Source organism: Callorhinchus milii, unplaced genomic scaffold (genome assembly GCF_018977255.1).
Source record: "Callorhinchus milii isolate IMCB2004 unplaced genomic scaffold, IMCB_Cmil_1.0 Scaffold6, whole genome shotgun sequence".
Lineage (NCBI taxonomy): Eukaryota > Metazoa > Chordata > Chondrichthyes > Chimaeriformes > Callorhinchidae > Callorhinchus > Callorhinchus milii.
Genome location: NW_024704747.1, coordinates 24,877,494 through 24,891,548, shown reverse-complemented (window position 1 = coordinate 24,891,548; position 14,055 = coordinate 24,877,494). Strand labels below are relative to the sequence as shown.

Sequence of the window (14,055 nt, the reverse complement as noted above, 5' to 3'; positions counted from 1 at the left end):
AAACACAAGTGTCCTTCCTAAAAGGGCGGCATGGGGAGGTGGGGGCTTGCCCTGTAAAAACAACATGCTCTCAAACATTCCCTTCATCTCCAGTAGTTTATTTCTACAATTATTTCTCTGCTACAATATATCCGCTACTCACTTGCGAGCGACTGCAAGTATTGATATCCCACAGCATCACCGATTTTTAACAAGGTGCAGTACATTTATTTTTAGCATCACTTTATTTTGTATCACTGTTCTAGAAATACCTTTGAACAAATGACCCTAAAAGTCTATCATTTCAAACTCAGAGGCACATTTACATTGTAGACTTGATACCATTAATTCCAAGGGCAAACAAAACAGAACTGCTGACGATGCTAAACTTTACAAACCTGTACGGGATTGCCTTTTTTTCCCCCCAACAGTGGTATGAGTGGACAAGCCACAGATAGGCACTGCTGAGAGGAGGAAAGAGCAGCTCTGTGCACATTTATTTAAGTGCTTCACGTGGAGCATTGATTGCCAGTTTCCACTGCCAGCAGGAATTCCACTAACTGGACAGAGATGGCAAGGAGGACTTGTGATAAACTCAACTGTGTTGCTGATTAGCATTCTGAGAGTATCTTCTTTCAAAATGCGAGGTTTAAGAAATTAGCTGCTTTGTGACTGCAGGTGCATTAAGCGTGAGAGGTTCATTGGGTAAAATGACTTACTTGCCTAGTATTTTACACAGAGTCTTTATGACCAGCATTGGACCTGATCTGCCGAGTATATAAAAAAATATTTTATTAAAAAAAGGCTTCCCTGCAGATTCACAGCGGGAACTAGAAGGTATAAAACTTCAGAGGTGTGAAATGTGATTTTTGCTCTGAAATAAAAGGGTAGAAAAAGATAAATTAGGGCAGACATCTCCCGGTGTTTCAGCAAGATAGCCTGTGAGTAGTTAAGTTATCCATATAAACCAAGTAGTTCCCAGTTTCCCTCGTCTGCAGTAAGTGAGCTAATGGAAATCAAATTAGTATTGTCTCAGTGTCATTGTGCTTGAGCTGAAATTATACAGAGGTAATTGGCCTGAGGAAGCCTTCTGGCAGTCTAAAGAGATTAATATTTGGGAACATTAAACAATGGCAGAGTTGAAGAAATATGAAGAAACCTTCAGTTAGGAAGATTGTCATTTCCAAATGGCAGGAGTTCAAATCACTTAGCTTCTTATTTGGAAATTGCGTGCGATATTCCATGAAGTTTTGCCAAATACAGTACTCTCACTTAGACAAATAAAGGTGATGTTTCTCATCAGTGAAAAGGAATGGCAGGGAATGGCAACTGGTATTTTCAAGAAAATATTCACAAATTCTACTCCAGGTTCCTGATGTTAAATGAAATGACCTTATGTCCAGAAGGAGAAATTTCAGATTAAAAAATGGAAGCGATTCTGCTCAATAAATAACCATCCAGCAACATCTGTTTGCATTTAGCCTTCCAACCATTGATTCCATTGCTTATCAGACATTCATCCAGCTCTGTTTTGAAGGAGTTACACGACACAGTATTACTGCTTTTGCTCCGAGTCTTTTTAACATATCCACTAAATTGGGAAAATATGTTTAGTAGGTGATAGTAGTGTTTCAATCAGGAAAGAGGATTCAAGTGTTATCTGGACTGCGACACCTCAACTAGTGTAACAATTTCAAGGCAATTCCTCAAAAAGAACCTTTGCCTTTCATTCAAATTAGATTCAGATTAAATTTGTTATCGGAATATTATCATCAATTGCAATTGAGTAAGAAAACAGAGCAGAGGATCGGTTACATATAATTAAATATGATTTGCACATAATGTGATTTGTTATATTCACAACTGAGTTTATATCTTTAGTATGATATCAGGATGGTTCTGTTAATAAAAAGGAAAGGAACTATGTTTGATATTTCTGTGTAATCCAAGGCTCTAAGCAACATAAAACCATTTCCAAAGACCTCTCCTGAACCAAACAGACATGAATTGGTTACCAAATGCCACACAGACAAGCGATTCTCTTAAGGTAATTGGATTTTGGAAAATCTGTTAAATCTAAAAGACGTCAAATATTGCTCATCCTTTGAGGGCTGCTCATAAATTGTCTCTTGCCAGGAGAAACTGTTTTGAACATAACGAGTAAAGCTAACACATCTTTTTTTAATGGCAGCAGTTTGAGGGGACCTCATGAAAAGAAAAAATGCAGATATTAGAAACCGGCAATAAAAACAAAATGCTGAAATTCCAATGAACACTCTGGGAAGGTTCGTGCCTAGAACATTAAACTTATCTTTCTCCTTCTGTTGCTGATTGTATATTTCCAGCATTTCTGTTTTTTTTAGGGCACGTTTCCAAAGTAACCCAAGTGGTATCCAGATTCATAAACCGAGTGACTTCATATGAAGAGTTACTAACTCAATACAGAATTCTTTATGAAGTCGAGTGAGCATTCATCTGGTCTCAATAACTTCTAGACTGCATTCAAAATATAATGGGAAATGATTTGAGTTAACTTACAGTAGAGATATTCACATGGGAATAAACATCAGACAATTCTGGGTCAATGTAAATGGAACTCTTGAAAATTCTCTCAAACTCCATTCTCCTACAAAGTACACCGTCACTCCACTTTACAGTAAATTCTGTGAAGCACTTTGAGACGTCCTCCCGACATGAAAGGCGCAAGTGCAAGGATTATAATCAGATATTTCAGCTGGATCTGATCCATAGCCTTTAGATTCTTTTTACATATAAAAAAAAGAACTTGCATAATTTATGACATTACAACAGCTGTTTTAAAATGTAGCCTAAAACAATAAGCCAAGGCGATGCATTCGGAAGAAAATATGAGATATACTTTTAAAGTCCAGTTGATACACAAGGAAGAGTCCATGAACTGCAGCATTAAACCATACATTCTTTCTGTCAAACAAACTAAAATGATTGGTATCTTATCTTTACCTACCGAAGAGGAGGAGGGGGAGATTGCAGCACAAACTCTTGTGATTTATTGATTTAATATCACTTTAGCTTTATGAAACCGAAACCCAGAGCACGAGGAGTTTTTTTTTAAACAAAAGTAACAGAGGTAGCATATACCCATCACTTTATTTCCTGTTAAACCCCTCAAGTACTTTCCTCTTTGACCGTGGCTTCAGTCACCTCCCCTCCCTTTCCAGCTCAGAGTCAGACTACACCACTGCTAAGTACTCTGAAATATTACCTGTGTGAAGGTCAGTATATAAATGCAAGTTGCTGTCATCGTTATCCTTCATTGTACTAAAGAGCACCATCTGTGATGCACTATGCATGCAGCGAAGGCAAACGTGTACAAATCAGGAGCAATGCTAAAATTAACTTATCTGAAAGATATTAAAATATCCCGTCTTTCTTTGTCATCTAATACATGGATCGCAATGTCCCGTTTTTTTTTAAAAAACAAGATTAGCGAAAGGAAATCTAATACTGTCGATCCAAGGTCAATTACAGAATTCACAGCTGGAACTCAGCAACAGAATTGGATGACTCTTAAGATACACGGGATTAGATGACACTTGTATCAATTTTCAAACAACAGCAAAATGGTCACCGTTCTATATTTAAGTTGAGAGACAGTGTGAATCAGAAGAAATTACCTGGTAGAAAATATGAATAGGACAGAACAGAAACATTGAACTTGCCCGGAAAGAACCAAAACACCCAGGAAACCATTTATTCTTTGTCAAAAGATTTTACTGGCAAGCGTAGCATTACCGGTGCTTTACTATTACTGCAATAAACTACTGCATTAAAACACAATAAGCAAATATATTAGTTACGTTGAACTACTTTAAATATTAAATGAAACCGATCACTGCAAAAACTAACATGAGGATTCATTAAGAAATTTGGCAGGTTTCAAAGTAAATAGACGCTCACATTGACAAAGCCATCGCTTGTACACAGGCACCAACTCTTATTGACACACTGAAAACAACGGCAAGTAAGTCACATACATGCAGCACTTTTGATCATGTTCCATCTACCTCTTCAGTCATTTGTGCCAAGGAATGATACGCAACACAAAGGGAGGTTGGTTGAACAGTGGTTTGTTCATGTATTATCTAGCAACCTATGCTATAACCTCCTGACTGGTCAGTATTATCCCTGAAGGTGCATAGCTACACACAGGGCACAAAAGGCATTCAAGGTTTGCTCTCTCTCCTCGTCTGTCTCTCTGTGTCAGAGAAGCAAATGTATTTGTGAGGTCAAACCCTTCGGAATCGAGACATTTCTCATACTTGTTCACAGCAGCGAACAGAAGTGAAATGAGCACGTCCTTGGGGTCCTGGTCACCACTAAAAGATGATGGTGCATTTTTTTTAATAAAATCTGCCACTGCATTTTGGGAACTTACCTTTTTGCTGGGCTTCCGAAAGCTGAAGGCACCAACCTGACTGGGGGACTTTGCTTTCTCGGCACTGTAAAGAGAGGGGGCACCAAAAGTGAAGCCAGCAACAGCCAAAAAGCATGATCGCTGCTAGTCTGACTCGCTGATGCCCTCGCTTTATCTCCTACACCAGTAACGTGTGTCAGGACTTTGCGCGCTCGCTCACCTCTGCGGTTATCCTCAATATGGTCAGAATTTGAAAATAAACTTTTTTTTAAAAAAAATAAACCCCGGCACATGCCCAAAGTGCTGCATGTGAAATGCGTTCAGTGCGCTTGCAGCTTTAAACTGTTTTTCCTTCCCTTAAACTTTCCAAATAACTGCAGTAACACCATACCAGTGAATACAAATAAATGCAACACGCCACCAGTTAGCAGGAAGCATTCACTTGTACACCACAGGACTATTAGGGGTCAATTTGAATGGTCAGTAGTAGTAGCTCGGGTCCGTAACTCAGTCTGCCCAGCGCCTTGGGACGTCCTCCCGACATGAAAGGCGCTATATAAATGTAATTTTATTGTTGTTGTTGGTACAACTCCATAGGTACAGAATAGCTTTTTATTATCCCCAGGGTATAGCTTACCAGTCTCCCTGTAAAATGTGGAGTATCTGAGCAAGGTTTGAATACAGAAAGGGAGTGTTTCACTGTATTTGTTCTATAGAGTAGCATCTTTCAAAAAACATAAGGTAGGAAACTGGCATGGAAACAAAAAACAGACAAATACTCCCTCGGGAATTCATGTGCTAGAATCCATGGTCACAACAGCAACTCTTTGAACTGAGCGACATTGAAAGGTGACAAAACATGCAGGTAATAGGCCTGAAGGGAAATACGTGTGCTCACCTAAAGAGAAGAACAACAGAAGGCCTGGCAACCAGAAGTAATGATAATTATAATAATCCTTGCATTTAATATACCGCAGTTTTAAGGTTCATGTCTTTCACGTTGTTGAGACATCCCAAAGCACTTCACAGGATTAAAGTGGATTGACGTGTGTATTTTGTGGACGAAACGCACAGCAATATCCCACAAGCAGTCATGGAATGAGCTATCAATTTATTTGGGGGATTGTTGGCCAGGACACCGGAAGCAATTCTCTTCTCTTTTTTTTTCCGAATCATGCCATGGGATCTTTGACATCCACCTGAACAGGCAGACGGGACCTTGGTTTAACGCCTCATCCGAATGGCAGGCTAATCATAACTTTATAGCTAATCAATTAAGCAGAATATTGGGCAGTCTGAATCTTCTGTTGGGCCTACACGGTCAAGGGCTGAGAGTATCCCTTGTAAGGATCTCATTCTGTGTGACAGACACTAACTGTACTGTCGATCATCCTTCCGTTCCCCACTCCACCCCCTCTAGGCTCCCACCCTCAGTTCAGGTGCCCAGCCAAAACTGTTAAGTGCTTAGGGATGTCCTCTCGATGTGAAAGCCAATGTATAAAGCTAAATTTGTATTGTGTTGTATTGTATCTTCACGGTAGTATTACTCCACTTTTCCACTATACCCATTGCGTTGAGATTTTAGCCCTCTTTTTTTTGCACCACACAGTTTTCTGCATAGGATATCAGTGCCGCATTAATAAGCACATCATGTGCTCAAATCACTTCCACCCATTTCTTTCATCATCATCTTTTCACTTCACAGCAGTTCCACAAATCTGTAATCAGTTGAAATCCAAATTGGCAGATGCGTTACTATTACTATTTAAAATTTGATTTAAGACACTGAGAAAATCAGGATTTTTTTTTCATTGGTGCAAAGTGCAAGTCAGGTTTTGGTTCAGCGCTGTCCGTCCGGAGGCAGTCATTTTCTTTTGCAAGGCCTTGCAAATTCCTCTGTTTTCTAGAAAAACAACTTGTATTTATATAGCGCTCTTAATGAGTGGGAGCATTTCCGAGCGCTTATCAGTGCTGGTGCCTGATGCTGAGCAGGGAAGAAGGGGGAGGTGACCATAGATTCTGTCGAAGAGGAAGGTCTTCAGATGTGAATCTAAAGGCGGGAAAGGAGGAGACAAGGCGGAGGGATTGAGAAAGAGAGTTCCATCGTTTTGAGGCATTCTACAGGGTGGCCAAAAATAATAAATCTTAAAGAAATGATGATTTGTTTTAGATAATAGGGTACATATATCGACTTTTTGGTCACCCTGTACAACAACAACAAAATTACATTTGGATAGCGCCTTTCACGTCGGGAGGACGTCCCAAGGCGCTGGACAGTCAGTGTTTCAGGGGAACGTGAAGCAAGCCAGAGCCCACTGAGCAGAGGAAGCGGGCAGGTTCGTAGGGGGTTAGGAGGTCACAGAGGTAGGGGGAGCAAGACCATGGAGAGCTTTGCAGGTGAGGATCAAGATCTTGAACTGTATCCTCTGTGTGCTGGGAAGCCATACAGTCGGGCAAGGATAGAGTCACGGAGCCTGGTGCGAAAGTGGACATGGGCTGCAGAGGTCTGGATAATCTGCTGCTTATGGAGGGAGGAGTTGGGGAGGTTGACAAGCAGGGAGTTTGCGTAGTCAAACCTGGATGTTATGAATGCGTGTATATGAGGATTTCGGCGGCCTGCGGTGCGAGACAGTGGTGGAGCCGGGCGATGTTGCGGAGGTGGGGGAAGGCAGAGCGGATCATGACACAGATGTGGGGCAGAAAGGATAGTTGAGGGTTAAACAAGACCCCAAGGTTCCAGACTGGCTTAGCAGGGTAGAGTGTGCATCCTTGGATGCTGATGAATTGTAGTTCTACTAAGGCTCCCGCAATTTCTAGATTAATTGTACATGCTGTGTAAATACATCCTAAAAATCAATTTGCAAAGACACACAATAAATTCTCTTACAATGTCACCATAAACTGATGCAATATCGATTACAAAAAGGGCAAAACCACATTATAAAATCCACAATGGGAAAGATTAACTGCAACTCTCTAGCACAGACACTTTAACACTCCAAGTTTTCCTGAAAGGGAAGGAAAAGGTGCTGCAGTGCTGTTCATCGGAACAAATCATCCTCTTATCAACCCACTGGTCCAGCTGCAAAAGATATTGTACAAACTATCACTAAGTGGCTTTCCATTCTCTAACCCTTGTAATAGCACGCTGCGATCTGAAACAAAAGAGAACCTAACGAGTGTATTGTATAACAGCCTTGGCTATCATGACGCATTCCCTTGTGCATCGCTAGCAATGCCCACTGAGTCTAAAATGAATTCTGCTGCCTACATTCAATACACTTGACACCAACAGTCTGTATTTATTTATAGTCCTTTCAGTGTCACACTGAGGACATACAGCGTGCTTTTTGTTGTCCTTTTTTTAAAAGAAATAAAATAAAAAGAAAGACTGACACATACTTTCCGAACTCAAATAATGAATAGAAATCGTTCAGGAATAATAGCTGCTTCTGAAGAAGGAACCATCAGTACCACTTGCCTAAAAATAGTCCAAGTCAGTCCTAATGCCTTGCAAATGAGGTTTTTGAAGAGAATCCATATTTACTGTTTGGAGGGCTCCCGCATAACCATGAAGGGCAATTAGCTGAGGAAGATGACCTTGCGGACAGCAAACACACTAACTTGCTTGGAATAAGCTCACTCTCTTGAATCGATAGTACGGCAAAAATACGAGGTGAGAATTGGAAACATTTTCCTTAACGACAATCAAAACTGTTTTAAAATATATATGTATATATAAAGTGCACAGAAATGTGTAATCGCTTCAGTGTTGTGGCACAAAGGTACATACTGTAAACTCAATGCATTATTCATAATCACCCAGTAAGAAACACTCTACCTGGGTAAGTTACACAGGGTAATTAATAGCGTAGATCAGTGTCAACGCCAGTCTTGAAACAGGTGTGTACTGCACTTATCACCTTTCTGCACAGCTGCTTCAACAACATAAGATGTGCCACATTTTCTAACCACCAGTTAGGCACTTACTAAATTAAAGCAACATGCTGTACATCTATGTGGCACAGGTCCTTGTTAACACCGATCTATAAGTGTTAGGGATATATAAAAGGGACTGCAGCTGCAAAGATTTAAAATGAAGAGTGCAGAGCAGAATGTTTCAATAGCCAAATGCACAAGGGCACTCACCTCAGAGTTGAATCGCAGCTGGCAGATATTGCATGAAATAATTTGCCTCTTTTTGGGAGGAACTGAAACCCCAAACGTGTGGTTGATGACTGCTTTCTGCACGGGATCCATCTGGAAGGTGAACGGAATAAAAATGCATTCACTGTAAATCTCTTTCAGAAATGTCTAAAAAATGGTAATGAGCAGAGAGAAGTGGGTAAATGCTGGCACTGAAAATCCTTCAGAGGACTGCTTGCAATCAAGCCAAATACTAAGACACACGTTTGCTGAGCTGTATACGTTCAGGATTTTGTGTGTGTGTGTGTGTGTGTGTTTCTGAGATATTATAATCAATGCAGAAAGATAAGGATATATTTATTGCAATTTACTGATGTGTTCATGTAAAAAAAACCAACTGTCTGATAAACTGCACTCACATTCGGATTAAAAAAGCCATCAATTCATCAGTGTGAAGGTGCAAAATGAACAAATAAATATTGTGAGGCAGCAAATATTTAATAGACATCTTGTGTGAATGGCTTGAAATGCCGGTGGATGTTTGCTTGCAACAGGAATTGTGGTTGGTTCTACTGTATAACAAAACTGTGTATGCAGTGTCTTTGAGGCAAGGTTATTCGGGAAAACCTGTGCAGAGAAGCATGGAAAATTCACTGTTCCCACTCTGACATGCAAGACTGTCACAAGAGAATGGTTGTTTTCACCCTTTACGTACAGAGATATTATGAGTTGAACATGTTAAGCATGCTACATAAAAGAATAACATTGCAACACCAGAAAAACAGGATTAGCTTAAGTACCTGGAAATTGTCCATGAGATTAATGAAAAAAAAAGCAGAGTCAAAAGGTTGCTGCGGAACTAAAAAGCCAGCACATAGCGATTCCCTGGTGTGTACTGGGTAATAATCTAAAGCATTAACTTCAGGCTAGTGCCGTTTTCATAGCGGAGTGCAGGCCATGCACACAAGTATGAATTACAGTACTGAAGAGCCGCACAAGAACGACTCCCAGATACAAACAGCGGATCGGGTCTCCCGAGGCTGAGCAAGAGACAATTGCAACAGAGTGCCCAATGCTCTTTTATAAACAATAAAGGCATGGAAATAATCAGGCTGAGATTAGATTTCAAGAAGCTACATTAACAATTAATAAGCTTTAAATATGTCACAAGCACATATCTATTACTGCTTGCTGAGGAAATAAAAGATCGAATCGGTTATATATCAAGGGGCAGTTCTGATGTACCAGAGAGACCAAATTAAATCGCAAATGTAGATTAATAAATCAAATGGCTTTTCCAAGAAGTTAAAAATAATTGTGGCGCGTTACTTTATTTTGCAAGAAACATACAATTCTTAAAATCCAAGCAGCATCGACTTGTTTGGGGCCAGTAAATAGTATTTTGGGACAGTTATCTGGAATATAGTACAGAAAGTAGCAACTAGCTTTTAAATAATCTAGGTGAAAGTGCACCTCTGTGGGTCATCAATTTACAGTAGTAAGATTAAACATGTGGAAGCTTAATGTTGATCACCTAATATAAACCTATCTCGGAATCCAATGAACCAAAGGTTTGCAATTACAGGATAGATTTCAGATAATTCTTGAGTCGGTGATAAATTCACAAACTTAATCCTAAAATGGAAAGTGATAAAAACAAAGTGGATTCTCTCGATTATATATAGGTTTACTTAATCAAAAGCATAGTCATCAACTGCTAAAAATTCCTAAAGTATCCTGAAATTTATAGACTCAATCGCTTTTTATTAACTGGCATAAATTCAAATTTGCTATTACTAATTGTGACTTTCTACTCTGTTGTTTATCAGCGAGTACAATGTGAGGAGTTACTGGCAAATCATCAATCTGTAATCTTCCAGTCCGAAGAAGAAAACTAACTAAAATACTCTAATAATTATTAGAAAAGACAACCATGAGATTGTGATTCACTGGCAGAAAGGTGTATACAGAGGAAGAAAATTTTTTTTTGAAAAAACATTGCTTTAATCTACTTTGTTTCTGGTTAACCGTGTTTGGTTACAGTGTGAAACCCATCACCATGCTTAAGAGTAACCAAACCAGACTGAGTTGCACACACGTATGGAAATTTCCCTGTGTCTGGAATGGAATGTGCACTCTCTCCGAGCAGGGATGCAGTCTGCCATGGGACCCCAGTGTGTGCTTTTGGACGCTCCTGAAGTTTAACCAGCTAAAACCACACAGCTTGCCATTGAGAGTAATATCTGCCGAGCTTCCCGCTACTTGACCAGCTAGGACCAGCCCACCCGGTAGGACCTTAGCTTGCAGGGTGGGAAGAATCCCTGCTCCCAGTGACTGGCCTACTCCTCCAAGTCTTTCCAATAAGCCAAGCTGGCCGGTGTGTCATCAGCAGTGCCCTGGAGTACTGTGGACCCGTCTGGCTTAAGAAACTGGATTATCGAGATGGCCGTAGAGGGTTGACTCAATTAATGCAATTTGTTACAAAGTTTATCGCCTTGGAGCCAGCTCAGCCCCACAGAGATCCTGCTCACATCCCTTCCAATGAGGCTATTGTATCAATAATGTACATGTTTCCTTTCTCACACTTGATTTCTTTCCCTTTGTTCCATTTTCCGATTCCTAGGATTTCACAATCTTCCTTTTGTGATGGTTTCTGACCACTAAATGCAATTTTTCTTCTTTGTGACTGACCTTCCTCTAAAGATGCCAAGTAATAATCTTCACATTCAGTCCAAGACTAGTTTACTGCAGTATTCACTCACTGGAACAAAACACATTTAAGTGGGGAAAAAAAAGTACTTCAAAAAGTCGCACGTTCATCATCGGCTTCATAAGGAGGTGTCATTGGCCATAGCAGCTATTGCCAATTGGACAGTAAATCAGAGCTTTTGTGTATTTTTGCTTATTTCATCAGCTATCTGGTGAATTAACGCACCAGACATAATTTATTGTGATGTAATATGCCTAGCATAAAATTGAGCACAGTCCTACAGTTCCAATAATGAACAATAAAGCCACGTTACACAGAGTAGAAATTGGACTTCTATTTTTGGTACCAGCACCAACTGACTAATCTCACGGCTACTGAACAGACTGGGAAGAGATCGTTGAACCATCAGATACTCCACCAGGCAGACTGTCAGAAAAGAGTTTGATAATATAAAAGAAACAGTCATGAAGGAGGATGCATTTAGTCTTTAACCTGACCTCCCGCCACTTATCTTATCCTGGTTACACTTCACATAGATGTACAAAAACATAACAGTTCCCTCAAGGGCTTCAGGGAAAACGCCTCCACCAGTGGTCAGTGTCAGAAGAGGACTTGACAACTTGAGATCCTCAAAATCACATGGAAAAAAAGGCAGAACTTTTTGCCTATCCAGTCACTGTCTGTCTGTCACTGTGTGTGGCTCCCTGTTGTTAAAGAGTGTGAGAGAGAGTGTGAATTACTCCCTGGCTGTTACTCTCTGTCACTGTCTGTCCCAAAAGAGGAAGAGCGAGAGAGTGTGTGAGTTACTGTCTGTCTGTTACTAAGTGTCACTCCCTGTTACTGTCTCTCTGTGAAGTCCTGTAGCTCACTGGTTAGAGCACTCGCCTTGTAAGCGAGAGATCTGGGTCCGATTCCTGGCAGGGCGAAATGTTGGGCAAGTTTCCTTACACCACACGCCTCTGTTTACCAACAGTAAGTTGGAACCCGCTTGATAGTCGATTGGCGGGTTGCTTTTCCGGGGATAATAATTCTGTGAAAAAAGTAATAATAATAAATTGGTCACTTCAATCCACAACTGTTTGTGGGACACTGCTGTGCGTAATTGGCTGCCGCGTTTCACCCAGAAAATGTACAGTCACTACACTTTACAGTGTATCTTGTGAAGCACTTTGAGACGTCTTGAAGACGTGATAAGGTGCTATATCAAATGCAAGGATTGTTATTATTATTATTATTATTATTATATAGCACCCTTCAAATCGGTTGGCATCTCGGAGTACTTAAAATCACTAATCTGTGAAGTATATATTACAATATTTCTGTTCTTATACAAACCTAGCAGCTAATAATGCAGTCTCATGGATTTCATTTGTTTATAGATCAGCCCAGACTATCAGGATTTCAAGGACAACAGCTGAGGCAGATATCTGCAAGGAAGATCCATCATTATCATAACCACTGCAAGAACCAGAATCACCCTGATCACCACACCACGGACCAGCATTGGTCCTAACACAGAGAAATGTGCACCACTGCATCCACTATGTACACCACCTTCACTACAGCAAGAGCTTGTGGAACCCCCAGCTACAAGCTCTAAAGACATAAAAGAGCATCAACAGGTGACAGACTGGAATTCTTTCAAAGCGTGAGCAGATAGTGGAAGTAAACATAGAGTCATACAAACTGCAATGCAGCAAGGGTGGACTTGACCCCATACTGCACTTCACACAGTGGTGTACGGTCAACATAGAAAGTCATGTGCCTGAGGAATGTCAGAGATGCAAAGTGCCATAGTTTCTACGGGACCTTTGTATCTAATTCAGAGGGTGAGTCCAATCTGCTTGGTGGGTTGATGTTACTAACGTTGGACAAGAGTGAACCCGTGATGCTTGCCTACTCTCAATGAGGGAATATTTCTCTGATGATCAGTTAGGGACTCTTCAAACCATAACGCTGGAAGCCTTTGAATTCAGGCACACAATGGATCCTTGTTCAGTGACATGACTGAGGTGGTGCCAGCTCAAAGCCAAACATCCGCTGAAACACAAGTGCATCCACTGTGTACTCCTGAGAGGGAGCAGAAGACCGAAGTATTGTATCTATTAAGAGATTCTCACAAGTAGTGTTAATCTCTTCGCTTCCTTCAGCAACTGTTGTCACCACTGGCAACAAATAAATAGCACCAACCAAGCACCCAGTGAGAATGAAAGCTTAGGTAATGGGGCAGAACAAAGGCAGATCTCTCTATCAATCCCCTGTTCGTATTACAATAATTGGCTTGCAAAACCCCAAAATAATACATTTCCTTACGGGAGAAATACTTCAGGGACAAATACAACGAAATATGGATCATAATATTTGTAATTTCACCAAATTGCCTGGAATTCAACTACACCTCTTCAAGAAAGACTGTTCCAGTGCCCCATCACGTTGAAATGTCTCAAAGCACTTCACAGTAATTACTGTCAAGTGCAGACATTGTGTTTTGTAGCCAAATGCAACAGCCCCACAAACAACCATGAAGTGAATCAGCAATTTATCTGGAGGTTTGTTGGTTAAAGGTATGCAGGAGTGACCTAGGATAAAATGGTCCTCTATGTTTTTCTACCTATTATGGTGGCTGCTCTCTCCTTTGAAAGGAATAATGGGAATCAAAACCTCAGCTTGTCGAAATATGGATAGGAACCCGTGTGATTTGTGGTATATGGCAGCTACAATATTTATGAGCTTGGTGACTTCTGTTTATCTTCTCCTTTGTAGTTTTAATTTTTAGATGTTAGATATTTTACTTCCCCCATACAGTTATACTGTTTCTGACTTA

The 14,055-nt window shown here is 40.4% G+C and overlaps 1 protein-coding gene across 9 annotated transcripts in view; it reads right to left on the bottom strand.

The window, feature by feature from the left end:
• Nucleotides 1-14,055, bottom strand: part of znf385b (zinc finger protein 385B) — a 143,137-nt gene that overhangs the window by 19,287 nt on the left and 109,795 nt on the right. For 8 of the 9 annotated variants that reach the window (XM_007890091.2, XM_007890090.2, XM_042336501.1 and 5 more), the window contains one exon: nucleotides 8,525-8,635. The exons of the other annotated variant lie outside the window; for it this stretch is intronic. In XM_007890091.2, coding sequence (XP_007888282.1) covers nucleotides 8,525-8,635 — 111 coding nt within the window. The remainder of the gene's footprint in view (nucleotides 1-8,524; nucleotides 8,636-14,055) is intronic. 9 annotated transcript variants of the gene reach the window in all.